At 43.1% G+C, this 20,582-nt stretch overlaps 1 protein-coding gene across 1 annotated transcript in view; it reads right to left on the reverse strand.

Moving 5' to 3' along the window:
• LOC135221411 (post-GPI attachment to proteins factor 2-like) overlaps positions 1 to 20,582 on the reverse strand; it is a 300,470-nt gene that overhangs the window by 57,229 nt on the left and 222,659 nt on the right. The window contains exon 5 of the mRNA XM_064259194.1: positions 6,282 to 6,366. Within this exon, the coding sequence (XP_064115264.1) occupies positions 6,282 to 6,366 (85 nt within the window). The remainder of the gene's footprint in view (positions 1 to 6,281; positions 6,367 to 20,582) is intronic.

Here is a 20,582-nt window from a genome sequence, read left to right on the forward strand (position 1 = left end):
AAATTTGGATGTCTATGTAATAATCAGTAGGCAAAAGGGTTAAAGGTCTTAGTCATCTTCCTAGAAATTCAATGTGGTTTCCATAATAAAACCCAAACTATTCCTTCTCACTTGTTACAACAGGCATAGAATCAGCCTTTTCACATGATGAATAGGGTGTATTTATATCCAAGGCCAAGTCAAAGGCCATCAATTGTGTCTAGTTGTCAAGAGGTTCAAAGGTACAACTTTCTATATATATATATTATATAATATATATATATAGATATATATATATATATATATATCTATATATAATATATATATATATATATATAATATATATATTATATATAAAACACACATAATTAACCCTTAATGGACGGATACCCTCATATGATTAACACTTACAGGTTTTGAGTGATTGACGGATTACCTCTTGTAGAGAATCAATATTATAAATCAATATTATACGCCATCAGTTTGGAGAAATCGGGCAGGAAAGAAGTTCCATTACTTTAACAGCCCATAAATGTACGAATAGCAACTTTTAGACTGGCTCAGCTCACCGATTCTGGGCTCTCATGATTCAATTGTATACTTGACTTCAAAGGTACATGTACTGCCTCGCTCTGTCACATGATGGCTTTTTATATATTTGCTCATAAATATACCCAGGGGTTTCCATTGGTTTTAGTTCTTATTTTGTATGATAGTATGTCAGTTATAATTGTAATTTTGCAAGAAAAGTGTAAAGAAATATAAAAAAAACATGTATAATCCAAAAAAGATACTGCATCTTCGATTTTAGTAAATTTACATAAATACTACTTTACAAATAACAGGTTTTGACGGAGGAAAAACCTATTTTTGGTAGTTGCTGTTGAATCCTCAAGGAGTACCCTTTCCATGGTCTATCCAGAGCTCCATGGTGACCAGATTAATGTCAAATAATTCTCTAAATGGTCTTATGGCTGGATGTGTGTCATAATGATAGATATTGTAACACATGATAAGAGTATAAATAGACTCAGGATAATAGGGCACTTTCTATTATCCTCGGTGAACGCTAATACCCAGTTTTATGCACCGTCATATTGTTTACATACGACCAAAATTCGACCAAGATGCCATTCCTTTTTGTTGGTCAATGTAGGCTGATGCCTCACCCAAAACCCCTGTCTTTTCATTAGAGAAGTGGGAGGGTTTTGAGGACTCAACAGTAACTACCAGAAATAGGTTTTTCCTACGTTAAAACCTGTTTTTTTATAGCGTAGTCGTTGTTTCATCCTCAAGGAGCTTTACAAAGAAATTGACAGGTGACAAAAAGCTCTTGGATTCAATTCATAGCAACCCAAAAACATTTTTGGTCCAGGGTCAAGCCACTAGTTACAAGGCCCCATTCTTTATTCCAAATACCTTTAGGTTTGGCAACAAAGAACAAGAAACTAAGTGCGAACTTATGTTTTCCAGGGTGAAGTTCTGTGGTGACGTACCTAAGCATGCTGGGTGTAGTTGTAGTATAGTCAAACCCTCCCCAGCGATAATTAGTATACTCGCCTGTTGGGAAGACCCGTGGTTTGCCATTGTAGCACTTATGGGTCAAGAATATCCATGCCACCTACTGATACACAGTGTAGTAAAATTTGTTCGAGCTTGTGGCAACTGTTGCTAGAGTGTAAGAGAAAAACAGACCTTTTGGGATGCCCTCAAGGTTAACCTTAAGTGCATGAACTGGGCATAACGTTATGTCTGCTTATTCTAGTTTATTTCAAATAGATTTCCTTCTTATAAGAGTCACACTTTTTGTCAGGAATGACAGGCCAGAGGACAATAAAAATTGATTGTCAGCTTTTTGCTTGATGTATTGTCCCTGTCTACAAGAGCACAGTTTGGTAATACTAGCTCGTGCTGTTAATGCAATCAAAACTACATTGCATACTGCAGCTTGTGAGTTGTGTTGTTCTCCTCTAAGCGGAAGACCCGTGGTTTATATCAGATCAACTGAACTGCAGGGCTGATTGAAGTCTAAGCACCTTGTTCAAGGAACAAGTCAACGGAACCCTTCTAGAGAAGATCTTTGTAGTGCAAAGGACCACAGAAGAGAAGCAGCAACTCCTATACTAGAGTCAAATCACAAAATCATAAATCAATGATTCTGTTAAAGCTGCCTTGTATTCCATGACTAATTTAACCGCAAGGCATTGGTCTTTCAAAAGGGATCAGGACTTAAAATCGGTTTCCCTAGAATTTTTGACTGGACTCTCAGTATGGATATAATGTAAATATACATCTGTATAGTATACTGGTATTGCCAGATATATGAAACATGTAATGTTTTGCACTAGGTACCTAGCAATGTTGGGCGAATAATTTTCACAGTATAGATAATATCTAAGAAAATCTACTCGTGAAGGTTTTCACTTAGAAAGGAGGATCCTTAAAACTACTTTCCCTCCTACTAAATGGGATAAAACAGGACAGTTTTGGAATTTATCTCTTTGCCCATTATTTAAGTAATAGGAATCAATTCCTGTTTGACTTGTTTGGGGCTCTTAAGTAAGCTGTTCCTTAGTAGGTTAGGAGTTTGCTCCACACCCTCGAAATCTGGAACTATGGAGGAAAGGGTTATCATCCTCCATTTGTTCCAGTCTTGTAGGAAGGCATCTCTTGCTGTTGCTTGCCTAACAGTCTGTGATTCTCATATGTGGCGAACAGGTCCACTTCCATTTGTGGAAGCGTGTTAGCTATTCTCTGAGAGTGGTTGTCTAATTCCACTCTGTTGAGGCTGTCATTTTCCTTAATATGGAGTCTACTAGTATTACAATGAGACACCCCATAAATGGCTAGCATCACCATATTGAGAGGATGTGAGTAAGTCATGTTGGACAGCCATCAGCTCCAGGAAATTGAGATGACAATTCGTTGGGGTATCTGAACACCTCCCTGCCACCTGACGCTCCTCCCAACGTCCTCCAAACCTGTCAAAAATGAAAATCTGTGTATATTGTCATGCATACAGACTGAGGAGTTAGTGTGACCTGTATCGCCAGAGATTCCTTCCAGGATCAAGGCTGAAGTATCTCCCCAACTTTTCCAATCTTTTAGTGAGGTCAGTCTCTCATCTTGTTTGTTGCATAAAACTTCACATTCCTTTTTGTAATTCAAGTACTATTGGATTTATTATTGAGATAAATTGCAACAAGCCAGTTATACATTCTAATTGCCATTTGCAAACTGTGCTGTGGAAGGCATATTTTGAGGATTTGCCTCATTCTGTTTTGGGTATGATGGGGAGAGACAACGAGCAATGAAAAGTATCCCAACATAGACCCAGCTACTGAAAGTTTCTGCTGCATGAGGTGGGATTCTGACAATTCATCATAACACCTTTTGACCCTAGTCAGTTGACCACTGCTCTTAGGTTTTTCAAGCACACTTCTTGTGGGCTCCCAGATTGACCAGTCATCTAGGTGGGCTATTATACATAGTTGTATTTCTAATTTCTCAAAGAACTACCATTACTATGTCAAATCCTAGGGCAATGTTTAGCCCACAGGGCATGGCTTTGAACCTGTGCCAGTATGCATCTTCCAGATCTAAGTTCCTTTTAGAACAATTGAACCCACTAGGGCAATGGTAGTTATTCGGAAAATATGGCAAACGGTGTGCTTGTTCAATGTTGAGAGGTCTAGGATCACTCTATGTTTGGAGGAATCATTTTTGGGGACATTTAGAGAGACATGCTTGATGACAAATATCCACATGTTTCTCTACTGCTCCCATGTGCTGTGTCTCCATAGGGAGACTTCAATTGCCGGTGGTGTCACTGAAGTCGACCCCCAATCATACCATTCCCACTGGTATCCACCTCTTCCTCTACCTCTGCCCTTGATAGGCAATCCATTTGTTGCCTTCCTACTTCCTATAAGAGGGTCTTTGGACCTTGTGAAAAATTTTTCTTTTTGTTGTTGTTGTCCTTTAGTGAAGCACCATACCATCTGAAAAACTACCTGTTCTTTGCCGACAAAACCCTTTTGGGGTGACCGCAGGTTTACCTTTTTAAGCAAGCCTTTTTGGGTTGGGTATGGGGATGTTTTGTATTTTAGTTTCCTAAATTCCCTTTTTTCCCAAAAAAGAATACTCTCATACAATTCTGTTGGTGGGCTTGCTCATTATGTTTTTAACCACAACAGACTCCTCAACTTCTTCAAGGGCGAAGCTACCTTCCCCTTTGAATGCTGTGAAGCTTCCGAAGGGAGAGGTAAGGAGGCGGCAGGTGATGATGATGACAACGAGGAAAAAGACGAATTTGAAGATAATAGCACTCCTTGGATTCTTCATCTTCTTTGCCTTCCTCTTCAACAGCTTCCGCAGGAGAGTTGTCAGGGTCCCCCAAGGGGCGGCAGAGGACTCATCAGGTCCAGGGGCTGGTACATGGGCAGGTCCAGGGACGGGAGCAGGAGCAGGTGTAGGTACAAAGGGGAGACAGCGAGTATGCGATGACTGCCGGGAGAGCAGTAAATACAAAGGAAGAGGAGGTTAGTACCTCAATGTGGTGGGAGGTAGTAGGAATGGTAGCAGCGCTGGTGTCTTACCCTAATCACAGGTCTTCCAATGTATTCCTCCTCCCAGCAAACTTCCCCACTGTGTCAAGACCCAAACAGAGCACTCCACACACATACAAAATTACAATCACGCCCCCGGCATGATGGGCAAAGGGCATAAAGATTGATCTATTGATGCACTGATAACCGCACTTCCTACCCTCTATCCTGGGCAATGCCCAGGAGCAGGGTACAAGGCTGTTGTGATTCATGGGTTTGTATGATTCAGTATATCATAAACACAATGTTACAACAACGATCATAACTTATAAAGAAGTTGCAATTAATGGGTTTGCATTATTCAGTATATCACAACAACAATCATAACTTATAATACGAAATAACAAAGAAAAATCCCACCGGGATTGAAAGAAAACATCAGTAAACAGTCGGGCAGAGAGTGGTGGAGAACACGTCTATCTGCAACAATGGCTGAAAGCAAATTGGGATGTTTATGTCCAGTCGGGGGGACTATCAATGACCGGACCGGTATTTAACTACCTAACTGCCTTGTTAAAGAATTCAGCAGCTGTGTACAGGCTGCACCTTAAGTAATTCCTATTGTAAAGGACTGAGGGTTTGTATATCACATGGGAACAACTATGCACTTAGCTGAATCAATAAGTGAACAACGGATTTCTCTTAGCTCTGCTTTCTTGACCGACCAGAAAGGGAATGGCATCTTGGTCGGATTTTGGTCGTATGTAAACAATATGACAGTGCGTATGCGCATAACCATTTCTTCATCTTGCAGTTTTGACGTAGTAGGAAAACTGGGTATTAGCATTTGCTGAGGAAAATAGAAAGTGCCCTATTATTCTGAGTCCATTTATACTCTATCACTTGTTATGTTTATCATTACGACATGTACCAGGCCATAAGACCAGTTAAGGGAATTCATTGACATTAATCTGGTCACCATGGAGCTCTGGATAGACCATGGAAAGGGTACTCCTTGGGGATGAGACAGCAACTAAGCTATCAAAAATACTCGGAATTTGTTACTAATTTTAGTTCTTATCTGTTATGATATTGTGTGACCTATAATTTTACAAAATAAACTAAACTAAATTATTAAAAATATGTATAACTTGGTAAAACTTACGATTGTCTTCCAAAAAAGGCCTCACAAGGGGTTGTAGGAAGTAATTTTTAATTTCTCGTGGAAGGTAGGGATAATTTTTTTGCATTTTTTTTCTTACACCATGTGCATTTGCATATCTTCCTCTTGCCATTGATGTTTTTTTTTAAATTGGTCAACATCAAAGCTTGCCTGGTCTAGGGTACTGTAAATGTTTTTTTTAACCTGGCTCCTAAAGGTTAATATAAAACTTAAAATTTTAAAATGACTGTCACCAAGTGTTTGACAAGGTACTATATACAATTGGAGTGACTTTTCTCTTTTTGAAGCGTATCTGGAGAATGAGCTGGCTTACACTTCAGCTACCATGAAGTGATGGGTCTGTGATATAACAAATTCATTTATAAACTTATGCAAACATGTTTTTGCTATTTTATCTATATTAATATTCCACATCTAAAAAACTGACAGATTTCATTTTTCTTAAGTTTGAAATTTATCTTGCACTAGAATTTTTACAATTTACAATACAACTGGAAATGAAGACAAACACCTTTCAATCAAAATACTGAAAGAACTTCATGACCTTACATGGAATTCTACACTGTACTTACTTCCAGGTTCACAGTATGTGTTGTGACGATAAAAGAAATATAATGCCACAAAGAAACTGGTAACATTAGCCATCATCAACTGCTTCTGAAAGGAGAATCTTACATATAATCTACATCCACACAGAGATCCTCAGCACAAAATATTAAAAATACTGTAGCAATAAACACTTTTCTTAAATAAAAAACAAATCTCAAATAACAACTTTTATTTTTCATTTGTATACAAACCACAGCTTTTTATGCATGAGCTGCAACTGGTTGAATTTGGTAACAAGGTGGTTAACAGGTGGAGGTGGGGGTGAGTGGGAGAGCATTGCTCACTCAAACTGTCATCTCACTTTTCCTACACCAATAGGAACTAAGTGGGGGAGGAAGAGGTGAGTTAAATACAAAAGGCTCTGGTTTGTAAACCTTGGAAAATGATAAATTATTCCCTTTTACATAACAGAGTTACTCCTTAGGTGGGGAATGTTCCCTTCAACTGAGAACCACCACAGAACTGCCATGATCCCGGTTGCTTTGCAAGCAGGGGAAGTCATGAGTAGTATAACCTTCCACTGGTCTGCAAAAACAGTTGGCTACAGTAGAATGGCCCTGGGCCTGAGTGCCCCTTCTAAGGCGTGAAGGGGTTACTCAAATCAGGAACTATTTGGCAAACCTTGACTTCTCCCAAACGAGAACTTCATGCCAAAAGAAAGTTTGGTACTAGTAAACCCCAGAAATGAGTGGAAGGTTAAACTGTACCTATTTCCCACTTTCCTTTGTTAAAAGAGAGAGGACATGGGAGACACCTCCCTATCACCAACAAAGAGAGGATGTCTAAAATGCAATCAACTGTAACCCCACCCAAGAGTGTACTCTGCCCCAGATGCTGTTCTTGAAAGAAGAAATAAGGATGGAATAGAATTAAGTTTTTCAATTGCCATCTCCAAATACTGACGTCCAAATAGAGCTCACATGATTACTACATAACTTGCTGGACAGCTGCTATCATAAATCCCAAAGGAGAGTGTTCAAGACTTTTGAGTGACATTCCTCTGGTAGAATGAGGGGTAAGGGGGGAGCCTGATAAATCAAATATCCAATCTAATTACCAGGAAACCTGAAACTTTAAACCAAACAGTGAGGGACAGACTAATGCCCTTGACTTCAAGGTCCCTTCCATTGGAAGAGAATCAATCTTATCCTCCTCTGAGAACCCAAATGAAGCCAAAAGAAGAGTTTCTAGACAACTCTCTGCATCACTAAGCAGTGCTAAAGACAGGATACACTCCCTCTCTGAGCATGGATAATTTTAGAAATCCAAAAAGCATAAGCCAGCAAAACTGCAAGTACCTCATCCAAATCTCCACCATAGATTGGGAGGGAAAAACTGAGAAAACACTCAACTCTTATCAAAAGAGAAGAGTGCTGAGCTACCATTCCCACTGAGGATAATGGAAGAAAGAAACCCTCATAATACTAATGTATATTAATGGAGCTGTTCCAAGGGTAAACTACCGACAATGAGGCTTTTACAATCAACAGATCTAATTTTTGCAAACAGATTGTGAAAGGATGAAAAACACATGTCTTATACAACTATTTTATGTACAAAAAACTCATGCAGATTAGAGTTTGTGAGCACCATTCTCATTTGTCAACCAACCTACTTAACCAATCAGCTAACCTCAATCTAAGAAAACATGTACAGGCAGTCGCCAGTTATCAGTGGACTTGGTTTATGATGATCCGGTTTTATGGTGCTTGTCTAACACCATACAATCGGTGGTTTTTGGAGCCATAACAGCCTGAGTTTCAGTTATCGGTGCCATAAGGTGCTGAAAATAGAGTTATGGCGCCATAACATACCTAACAGAGGCGCCATTAACCGGGTATCAGCGCCATAAATAGCTGAGTTTCGGTTATTAATGATTTTTGCTTACCTTATGCCCAGAACAGAACCCTCTCTGATAACCGAGGACTGCCTGTATTGTTCTAAGAGGTCCTCAATATCACAATTTTTGGAAGTAAATTGTATTTTTCCTAACTATACAAACCTGAGGTCCTAAACATAAGGAATTACTTAAGGTGAAGCTGGAGTTACGGCCGTTAAATTCTTGAACAAGGTGGTTAGGCAGTAACTACCGTGTGGCAGGCGGGTAGGCTAGCCTGCCTGGATGTAAACACTCCACTTTGCTTTCGGCCGTCTTCCGATGAAGATGTGTGTTTGTGAGCTCTAGCTGACTGGTCATTGATCTTTTTTCTCAGTGGGATCTTTCTGGTTTATTTTTACTTTTAAATAAATATGCATATAACGGTGTTTGATATTAATATTAAATTCAATTAATATACAAACCCACTTTTTGTGATAGCCTTTATAGCCGCCTCTCTACTTGTGTTAAGAGTCGGTGGCAAAGGTATGCCAACATATTTACATTCTTTTGCCCTTTAACGTGAGGACGAGACATGTATTTAACATGAGTGATATTGATCCTGTGACACGACATGTATTCATCCGAAAATTATGCTTACGCTTGGGAATTACCGAGGGGAACTTTAAAGATTTGTCCTTGTTTTGTTTTTATGGTAATTTCTCTTCTCCTTCATCCTTTCACTTACTATCGGACGAAGGTAGAAGAAGGGGCGTGTTGTGTTGATGTTTGGGGGATCTCCTCTCACTTCAGAGGGCGGTGCCCTTGGATGCGAGAGGAGTATCCTTATAACTTAATCCTTTTTTCCTTATTTTACAGACTAACAGTGGTGATTGTGTTTACAGCAGTATTGGTTGGATAGCTCTTCATATTGGTTATCCTAACCTTAAAATTGTACCTCTGACTCGTAGCATGTGATACCAATCCTCAAGTGTGTGTATTGATCCCCTGCTGATAATCATATTCATTTACCACTACTACCCTGGAGTTACGTCACTGGACAAAGTTTTCGCGCTGCCCTGTGATGTTTATCTATTCCTGATGGTAGAAGTCTGGCAGAATTTGGAGGAATCAAAGAGGAAGAGAGCTCGTCAAGTGTCGTCATCCTCCTCTTCGAGATCATCCTATTTTCATGTCTCCACCCCTTCAACTTCTAAGGCTTTGCCGTAGAAGAGAAGGTGGTCTCCCACCCTAAGAAGTCCAGTCATGGGACTTCTAAGGGTCCTCTCTCGCTCCAGTGAGACAGGTGGGTCTTCTGCTGGTCCTCCCGTTCCTCCGGGAACGGGGCCCGTCTCTCCTTCCTCAGGCAAGAAGAAGATGGGGACCATGGAGGTACCAGCCACCGTTGGTACCTCCTCTCCTGGCTCCAGAGGTTCCACCTCCGGACTGGGAACCGTCTCGGCCGCTCGCTTATGAGCGTCACCGAGTGTACGGTCACCTACAAGTGACCGTGCAGCCAAGGTCCAGACTGCTGAGTACGTTCACCGTGTCAAGACCCAGGCACTGAGTGGAAGGATGGTAAGAGTTGCTCAGGTGACTCTCCCCAGACCAGCAATCGTCCGGTGCCCGGGGTTGACATGACGTTCCCGCAGGATCGTGCATGCAGAGACAGGTGGAGGCTGCCCATCAAGCTCTCGAGAGGTTTTAGCCTCGACGAGGACTTGGAAGCTGTCTACTGTCAGGTGCACGCTCACCCCCACCCAGACGACGGTCGTGTTCGCGTGACCGACCAGTCTCGGTGGTGGCAGACGCTTCGCCTGCCAGGCGAGAGTTTCGTAACCCTCCTTGAGGAAGTGTTCTCTCCACTGCTGCTCCCGCAGGTCCCTCCGGACAGGTGCAGTTGGGTCGTGTTGCTACCACCACTACCCCAACTCCGTCCTGGATGGAGGACCTGTCGTTTGTCCAGAGGAAGCTGGCGAAGAAGGAAGGAAGAAGAGGAAGGTGTCATCGTCTTTTTCGTCGTCGTCTTCTGCCGACTCTTCCCCTTCGACTTCCAAGACCCCCCAGCCGAGGAAGAAGAAGGTGGGCTCGTCCCTCACCCCTTAAGAAGTCTCGCACAGAGACTTCTAAGGGTCTGTCTCACTCTGGTGAGACAGGTGGGTCTTCCCCTGGTCCTTCCATTCCTCCGGGAACGGGGCCTGTCTCTCCTTCCTCAGGGAAGAAGAAGACGGGGACCATGGAGGTACCAGCCACCAGTGGTACCTCCTCTCCCAGCTCCAGAGGTTCCACCTCCGGACCGGAAACTGTCTTCGCCGCTCACTTGCGAGCATCACCGAGTGTACGGTCACCTACAGGTGACCGTGCAGCCAAGGTCCAGACTGCTGAGTACGCTCACCGTGTCAGGACCCAGGCATGGAGTGGAAGGATGATAAGAGTCGCTCATGTGACTCTTGCCAGACCAGCGATCGTCCAGTACCCAGGGTTGATGTGACGTTCCCACCGGACCGTTCACGTAGCGAGGCCGGGAAGAGGTCCCCCTCTTCTGGTCACCAGGTCCAGCCTTGCCTGGACCTGATCCAGCCTTGCCTGGACCTGGTCCAGCCTCACCTGGACATGGTACTGTGGCGCGTCGAGAGGACGGTGCTCACTCTCACCGTGTTAGTGGACACTACCAGTCACCTGACCATCGCTCCTACCGGGACCGGACGGCTCGCATGACTGGTAGCAGCTCCCCTGACGCGCGAGATTGACGCTACCATCCCCGGTCCAGCGCTTCTCCGCAAGGAGACCGCTGATCCAGACCTGCAGCTTGATGGCCACCGTGGGTTGGTGATCGCCTGCAGTCCTCCCAGCCTAACAGTTCTGCTGGTAGGCAGGGTAGGAGCGCTCATAGCAGCTCCCCTGACGCACGAGACCGACGCTCCCTCCTCGGTCCAGCGCTTCTCCGCAAGGATACCGCTGGTCCAGGCCTGCAGCTTGATCACCACTGTGGGTTGGCGATCGCCTGCAGTCCTCCCAGCCTACTGGTTCTGCTAGTAGGCAGGGTAGGAGCGTCAGGTCTCCCTCTCCTGTCCCTTCAACCTCCTCGGGCTACACCGGGAGGAACGAGGCGAACAAGAGTGACCGTGATGAATGCACTTCTTACGGTTTGGCCAGGAGCTTGGTTCGGTCTTGGGACCAAAGAGATCTTACGCTCAAGTGGTTGGAGGAGATCATGGGGGCTGGTGAGGACGATGACGCTTTCCTAGACTCATGGAGTGACCATCACCACTGTTCACGTGACAGTCCCGCTGGATTGCACACGCAGAGACCGGTATGGGCTCCCCCTTCGGTCCTCTTGAGAGGTTTTGGCCTCGACGAGGACTGGGACACGTCGGAGGACGGTATCGGCTCTCTCTTATCAGGTGCACGCTCAGCCCCACCTAGACGACGGTCACGGTGGCGGCAGACGTTTCGCTTACAGCAGGAGTTTCGTAACCCTCCTCGGGAAAACGTTTTCTTCAAACGGTAACATTTTCCTAGACTTGGAGCGGCCATCACCGCAGGTTGATGGCTGCCTCTAACTCGCTTCTCCGACTGCTAGTTCCACTGGCAAGGCGAGCGAGAGCGTCCAATCTTCCTCCCTCCTTCCCTCTCTTCCTATGGCTGCGACGGGAATGGGAGGGATCCTGCAGAGCATTCTCCATAGGATTCCACATCGGGGATTGTGTTCCTGGAGGGACCTTCAAGTCCTACTGGACGTAGGTCCCTGTCGTTGAGGAAGGCTCTTGCCCATTCCTCCTTCATTTCTAGGGGAATCAGAGGACCACCACCCGATGATTGTCTGACAAAATTCGGGGGGGTTTTGCCGAGCGCTTAAATTCTTCGGAGTTTCTAGCACTCTCCGAGTGTTTTTGTCTTCTACGATCTGCAAACACTTGGGCGAGACCACTGTCCAGAGTGGGTGAGGATAATTTCTAACGCCTAACTGGATCCAGTTAAAAAACAGATGAAAGCAAAGCATGCATAGCTCAGGTTATGAGTGGTCAAGGACAACGCCGCTACGCCAGTCTTTCCCAACTCAGGACGACTTAACAAACAGAGGGGCAGCTAGAGGCGGGCAGTATAACGTTAAGACCTCAAGTTTGTAGCTATGAAAAATACAAATTGTCTTAGAAAATTTGTCAATTGTTCATACGCGAACAAACCTTCGGTCTTAACAATAGGAGGTACAAGACATCCTAGACTGGCTAGGGGCCTACCCACACGACCGGCTCTCAAAAGAAATGGTTCTTGGAGAGGGACTGAAGCTAGATAAATTGATATCTAACCACTCAGAACCTGAGTGACATACAATGATATATGGGATAACCATTGTATACTATAGGGAACCAAAGAGAAACTTTGACTGTCCAATAACAAACCAAGACACCATGGTTTGTATTACTCCTAACCCCTCCTTGCCAAGGAGTGGAGCATATGCTACCAAATAGCAGGTAAGATATTTGTATAATGCATGACCACACTATCAGTATGACTACCTTACTCAACTGCATCAGATCAGTCCAGCGAATGACGTGTCTATTCCTTAAACCGCCCGAAGGAAGAAAGGTACAAGAGAAAGGAGATCAGCCAACTCACTCATTCTCTCATCCACACAATCATCTTAGGTAAGATACAAAGGTGCCCTGTTAAGGGCAACTATGAGTTACACAATCTGTTGGGCAGCCACCACAGGACCCAGGGAAAATGTGTCCGCAGATCTCTGGGCAACATCCTTAAGATAGAAGGAGGTGAATGTGGACTGTCGTAACTAAGTACCAGCGCTCAGCACTCTATGTACAGCCAAGTTCTTTTTGAAAGCCAGAGAGGGACCAATACCTCTAACGTCATGCGCTCTAGCCTATACAGACGTGGTGGTGGAATCATCAAGTGTCAAGTATGCCTGTCTGATGGCTTCCCGTATCCAAAAAGAGATAGTATTCTTAGACACCTCTTTCTTTGTACAGCCTGTGGTAACAAAAAGGTCTGCAGCAGCCTGGTCTAAGGTGCCGAGTTCTTTTAAGATAGCAATGCAGGGCCCGGACAGGGCACAACAAAAGCTCTTGAGCATCACCACCCACAAAGTCAGTCAGTGATGGAATGGAAAACGAAGTGAACCTGTCATCATGCACCGAGGGACTTTGGGTCTTGGCCATGAATTCCGGGATAAATTCGAAGGACATCGACCCCCAACCCCTGGTGTGCCTCACCTCATAGCTCAGACCGTAGAGCTCTCCTAACCTCTTGGAAGATGCCAAAGCCAGAAGGAAAACTGTCTTGAGTGTCAGGTTCCTGTCAGATGAGTGACGCAAGGGCTCATATGGACTCTTAGTGAAGCTCTTACGTACGAAACAAGGAAACATCCCATGTCGGAGGCTTGAGCTCTCTAGGAGAACTTGACTGCTCAAACCCGTTAACTAGCAGGGAAAGTTCCCAGGAAGAGATGTCGATACCCTTAAGGTGTAACACCAAACTCAGGGCCGCCCTGTAGCCTCTAATAGCAGAAACGGACAAACGTTTCTCGTCTCTGAGGAAAGTTAAAAAGTCTGCTATTCGCTGAATAGAGGTCATGAGTGGAGAAAAACCCCGTTTATGACACCAATCACAGTAGATCGCCCATTTGCCTTGGTAAACTGCGGAGGTCGACTTTCTAAGACTGCTGGACGTGTGCCCAGCTGTTCTCTGAGAAAAGCCTCTAGTTGTGTATAATTTATAAACAATTTATAAAAGCTTTCGAACCCTTCTCTGGGTTCATCTTCAGTCCAAATGAATGACTAAACAAAACATGTACTGAGGTGAACTTGAAAACAATATACAGAGTTCCTGAAGATTGTTGACACTGGTAGTTAGCTTGTATATGGACCAGGTGATGAAGAAAGAGGGGCAGTTAACTCCCACTAGGTTACTTCCTCTCCCCTATTAATACTCCTGGCTGCAATTCTGTTTGATCTCTGCATGGGTTGTCACAACATTGCAGGAGGTCCTCTAGTCCTCATCCACTTTCGCCAAAATATTTACCATTACAATCCATACATGGTAATTCATAAACACCTGAGACTATGGGAATTTTGTCATTGTTATTGCTTATTACGAGGTTGCGTCTTATCGTATTTTCATGTTTGAACACAATTCAAGTTTCCTCCTGACTTTTGTCTATCTTTAAAAGCAATAATTGAGGGAGCTGCTATAAGCATAGGAGAGTCATTCAAAAGCAACAAGTCTTTTGTCAATGAAGAACCACGTTAATTTTTGTATTACCAGTAGGCTTTTAAAAGATTTTAACTTTAGCACAGCTCTGCTTTTCTCTCACCTGATGTTGCTTTTGCCTTGCCTCTCCCTGTTCAGGTAACCGCTGGCCCAGGGGAGTCTGGTTACGGTGCCCCATCTACACCTCCAGAGGATTGATTGATTGAGAGTTATCTGGCGTCACAATTACCAGGGTCACCGACACCGAATACTAAATGTGATCTTTTTAACTTTATAATATATTATACAACATTCAAAATACCTTTATCTTTATGAGAGACATACGTATAAATTTGATTTAAGAAAAAATAAAATAAATTTCTGATAAAAGTAATATTCCGATAAAAAGAATTGTGATTAATCACAACCGTAAAATTATTAAAAAGAAAAGAATATGTATATACTAAGACAGCCACAGCTGTCAGATATATTTGAGAAGACCAGCTTCTTTGATAAAAGAGATAATGTTATAAATACATGCGCTTTCTCCCAACAGTTTTGCCATGCTATAATTACCCCCTGCTTCACTACTATAACCTAAAAACGATTCCTAAGTTCCACCAGACTGGGACACTCAACCAGCAAATGCCTAACGGTTAGCGGAACTAAGCAATCGTCACAGAAGGGCTCATGCTCCCCATCCATCAGATAGCCATGAGTTAAACGCGTATGGCCAATTCGTAATCTACACAATACAACCTCCCACTTCCTTGGTATTAGGTAATATTTCCAAGGGGTGTGTCTGACTAGTAATTTCTTTCATTTTATTGGGGCCTACTCTGTCCCACTGAACTACCCATAAATGCTGGATGGATTTCCATATATCATAGAATGTATCACGATATGGAACAGGGCATTTTCTTGGTATCAAAGTTTGCGCAGCTGATCTGGCTAGCTTGTCTGCCTCTTCGTTTCCTGATATGTTCACATGAGCAGGAACCCAACAAAAAGAAACAATGCTCCCTCTATACTGGTGCAAGAAAATCCACTGCAAGATCTTCACACAAGGGATGATCAGTATTAAAGACTTCCAGGGACTGTAGGGCACTTTTGGAGTCACAAAATATTGTGTAGCTACACACTGGGAGTGTTGTAATATGTTCCAGTGCTACTAGGATGCCATACAATTCAGCTGTAAAGTTTGAGGCAATAGAAGGAAGTGCACCTCTTCGGTTAAAAGATTCGCTAAAAACTCCATATCCAACGCCAGCACTGGACTTAGAGCCATCAGTAAATATAAAACTTGTATCTACATGCTCTGATACATGCTCTAAAAATATGGCCCTCATTTCCTCATCAGATTTATCCCTCTTTGCTCCACTGAAGTACCTACAGAATTTCACATCAGGTAACCTCCAGACAGGAGTACTGGAATACACAAAGGGGATAAATGGGAAATTTTAATATTCGTATCCTCTAAAATTTTTTTTAATTTCTATAGCTAAAAGGAGTGGGATACCTTTTGATGACTTTCGTAAAAACCGTTAAAAATATTTCTATTTGCCACAGCAAATGCCAGAGATTTGGGGAGTCTTTGCACTCTAAACCAGTACCGAAGTAATGATGACTGGCGATAGAGTTCAAGGGGCATCTCTCCTGCATCAACTAGCATACTAGGTATTGGTGACGAACGGAAAGCTCCTGTGGCTATACGAATACCTGAATGATGCACTGAATCTAAAATTTTAAGTTACATGAGGAAGCTGAAGAATAAACTTCACAACCATTATGACAGCTTTGACAAGATTAAAGATTTATGAAGCTCAGTAAAAGATTTCTATCAGCTCCCCAACTGGCTGTGAGAAAGCACCTTCAAAATGTGTAGAGCTTCTAGGCTCTTTGCTTTTATATGTTTGATATGGGGGACCCAAGTCAATCTACTGTCAAAAACTAGGCCTAAGAAGTGTGCTTGTTCTACACTGGGATTCTACGGACATACAAATATAGGTCTGGATCAGGATGTACTCCCCTGATCCGACAGAAGTGGACAGCAGTAGTCTTGCTTACAGAGATTTTAAAAACCCTGTTTCTCAGCCCAACTTACTATTTTATTTATTGTTAATTGTAGCTTTCTTTCTGCTACAGTCATCATCCGGGTGGCAGCAAAGGATATTGACAAGTCATCCACAAACAGTGTCTTTAAACCTCTCTTGGAATGACAGCTGCAACACTGTTTATGGCCAGAGCAAAAAAAAGTGTTTACAACTGAGAACACCTACCCTGGGGAAACACATTCTTCTTGGCACCTTTTCTCTGATAAAATACTGCCAACTTTAACTTTAAAATACCTACGATGTAAAAAAGGATTTCACAAATAAAGGTAATTTGCCTTGTAGACCACTATTATGCAAGTCTTCAGAATCCCATGTCTCACGCAGTTGTCATGCCTTTTCTATATCAAAAAACACTGTCACATGGTGTTGCTTGGAGGCAAAGGCCTCACAGATAGAGGCTTCAAGTTGCAGTAAGATGTCCAGGGTGGAGTGCATTTTTCGAAAACCACACTGAGAAGGTGTTAGAATATTGTTGTGCGCTAGATACCACATCAGTCTTACATTTACCATTTTTTCCATCAACTTACACAAACAGCAAGTTAAAGCAATGGGGCGGTAACTTGCTGCACAGAGAGGATCTTTTCCAGGCTTAAGGAATGGTAACATGGTAGCTAATTCCCATATGGTAGGGTAGCTGCTTTCATCCCGTATTCTATTGATAATACTTATTATAAAAAGTTTTGTGTTCCTTGAAATGTGTTTAAACATTTCATAAGGAATCTCATCTGGACCAGGGGCAGTGTTCTTGCTCCTAGATAAAGCAGAGTCAAATTCCCTCTCAGAAAACGGCAATTATTATATAGATTCAGCTTTCTTTGCTGAAAAGTCAAGTACCTGTGTTCTTCCATCATTCTGAAATTATGTCCTGGGGAACTATCTGATTTCTCAGAGACTCGAGCGAAGTGTTCTGAAAATGTATTACTAACTTCTCTGGCATCTGTGACATGATTATTATTCACTTTAAGTACTGGAGGAGGATTGGGTGTAAATTTACCCTGAATTTTTCTTATTTTCTTCCAAATGCTACAAACTGGTGTTCTGCTGTTAATAGAGGATACATATCCGGCCCATGATTGTCTTCTGGCAGCTTTCATGGCTTTTTCGAAATCGTGCCCCTACACTGTTTGTAAATTATGACATTGTCCAAGGTGCGGTGTCTACGGCACCTGGTCAATGATGTCCTTGTAGCTCGGTGTAACAGCCTTAAGTCTTCTGACCACCACGGTACTGGCCGTCTCCTGGAATAGTCCTTTTGTTCGAGGAATAGAGTGCAGACCTGCAGTATGGAATGTTCCATTGAGTAGATCAATGGCATCATCTACACTTGGGAAATCTTTTGCATTCCCTCCAACTCACTCAAATCTTTGAATTTTCTCCAATTTGCTTTCTCTAAACACCATCTTGGTGATCTTGGGATAGGTGGGCCTTCATTGGTGTCGAATCACAATTGGAGAATGGTCACTTGTATGCCAGTCATCACTGTTCTCCAACTAAAAGGCAACACTGCAGTGGAGCTACATATGAAAGGTCGATGCAGGAGACGGTGGCTGTCTGAATGTGGTAATGGGTAGGTTCTCCAGTATTAAGAAGACCTATATCTTCATTTTCTATTAATGATGCCATCATATTCCCTTTTTGGTTTGATGTTACATCTCCCACAATGGATGTCTACTGTTGAAGTCACCAAGTAGAAGGAATGGCTCTGGTAGTTGCTGCATCAAGTGTATTAAGTTTCTCTTGGGAGACATGGCTATTGGGCGGAATGTAAAGGGAACATATAGTATATTGCCTTCCTCAAATTAATCGTACAGCCACAGCTTGAAGTGGGGAGTATTTAGTTTTTACTTTGTAGTGTGGAGCATCTCGACGGATGTAGATGGGAAAGGGATCCACCATGATTTCCTACCTGTAATCAAATTTAGTTTCTATAGTGAACATATTCCCTAGACAAGGGTATATTCACCTAGCATAGGTCTCCTGCAAAACATATCCCTACAGGAGAGTGCTCATAGATTAAAAGCTTCACTTCCTCATACTTCGCTCGCAGTCCCTGACAGTTCCACTGAATAATGGAAGTGAATTTATTCACGTTTAGGACCAACATTGTGGTTCCTTTTTTACAAGATCGGGAGAGTTCTTTTTTCTATCATGGGGAGGCATTTTTGATGGAAGGTTTTGTTGGCTTCTTGGGAGGAATTATCACCTTCGATAGCCAACATCTTTTCCTTCAGTGTTTTTGATACTGAAGGGTTTTTTTAGTTTCTTCTTCGCTCTCCATCTCTATCGAGATGGAGAGGGCAGAGGTGTTCTCTAAAGAGACCACCTCAAGTGTCTTTGTACTGCTGGCAGTAGCCAGCTCTGCCTCTGATGAGGCAGAAGTACCAGCGAGGACTGGCACCCGCCGGGGACCAGCATCTGCTGGTTTGTCCTCCAAAGAGGAGTTGGCACCAACAGAAGCTGGCCACCAGACCAGCAACCACTGGGCCTTGCCTCCAAAAGATGGCGATGGTATGTATCTCAACTGGCACTTCAATTTTCTTCAATTCCACACTAGGGTCTTTCTTGTTGGTTATAGTGAACCTTGTCTTTATATTCTCCATCATCAGTTGACTCAGATGATTCAGTTAGCTGTCTTTTTAATGATTCTTTATTGATTTTCCTTTTGTGCTCTTAACTGGGTGTTTTTATTTTGTCTCTTTCCTTTGGCTTTTTATTTTGCTACTACAGTAGCAAACCTTAGACCGGGTCTTACAGTCTTTGCTTTGGCTCTCTCTCGTGCTTCCTTAAATGTTGTTCTTTCAATCACTCTAATTGCTTGTATTTCCTTTTCAAGTAAATATATATCACACTGCTGAGATGACGAGGCATGTCCCTCACCACAGTGAACACATTTAGGTTCCCTGGTGCACATTCATGCTCATCCTCTCCACAGTTGACACAGACTGCAGACTTTTCTTGCAATTTGGATCGACACGATTGTAGGGTGTGTCCAAAATGCTGGCAATGGAAACACCTTCTGGGTCTTGGGATGTACAACTTTATCTTAACCTATACCAGGCTGCATAGACATTTCCGGAAGTCTTAAAGTACTAAAAGTTAATATTAAGGTAGGCTGAGGTATTCTATTATTTTCAACCTTCTTTGTCATCCTGTCAACCTTTATTACACCCTGGTCTTTTAATTCTGTTAAAAAGTCTCTCCTCAGAAAAAGCCATCAATTGAGGGGCATAAATCAAGCCCTTGCTGGAGTTCAGGCTAAAGTGGGGAGTGCACTCAACCGTAATTCCCGCAAGGTCCGACAATCCATCAACTTACTGCTCTCCTCTGGGAGATGCTTTCTATAAGGAGCATATTTTCCATTTTGGGCTGTTATTTTTGGCTGTCTGCCACAACATTTCACGATTTCCCTGTGTACTTGGAAAATGTCCAATATTGTCACCTTCAAGCTTCAAATTCAGGTATTTATTAAATGAATTGGTACAAAGGACCCAGGCTATTTCACACTTTTTATTTTTCTTCATGGCATATGGTTCCAGTGTGACAATACTGGAGCCAGATGCTTTTTTGTTGAGATTTCTTGGCGGTATATCTACTCGCATTGCTTTGGTCGTCATCTGTGTCTGTCTGTCATTCGGTCCAGGGGTACTACCCTGATCAAAGGGACCGACCATGATTGATTGAAGTTCTCGGGTTCCGTGGACAAGTCCTTTGACAAAAGCATAGGTCGTCAGCGAAATAGGGGGGGTTGCCATAGAACGTGAAAAACATAGTTCATCCAGATATTCCCCATACCCACCATGGAGTCACACTTAGAGGACGGGTCATCCCTTTCATTAGGGTACGTCCTAGGGGTAATTACTGGATATACACCCTATCTCCAGTGCTAAGGCGTCATGATGTCCGTCGAGATCAGACCCACCCGGGCACTGACGATAGGGTTTGACATTAAACTTTCCCCTCGCTCAACAACGTCAGGTACTAGAGTTCTACGGGTGAGGGTGCATGCCGTCCATCCTCACCCCTCCTTCAAATCCCAAGATTTAGACTAAATCATGTCCAAAACCAAGCCAATAGTCGTCATCATAGAATCCATACCTTATAGGGGGAGGAAGGCAGAAAGATGAAAC

Source organism: Macrobrachium nipponense, chromosome 20, assembly GCF_015104395.2.
Source record: "Macrobrachium nipponense isolate FS-2020 chromosome 20, ASM1510439v2, whole genome shotgun sequence".
NCBI lineage: Eukaryota > Metazoa > Arthropoda > Malacostraca > Decapoda > Palaemonidae > Macrobrachium > Macrobrachium nipponense.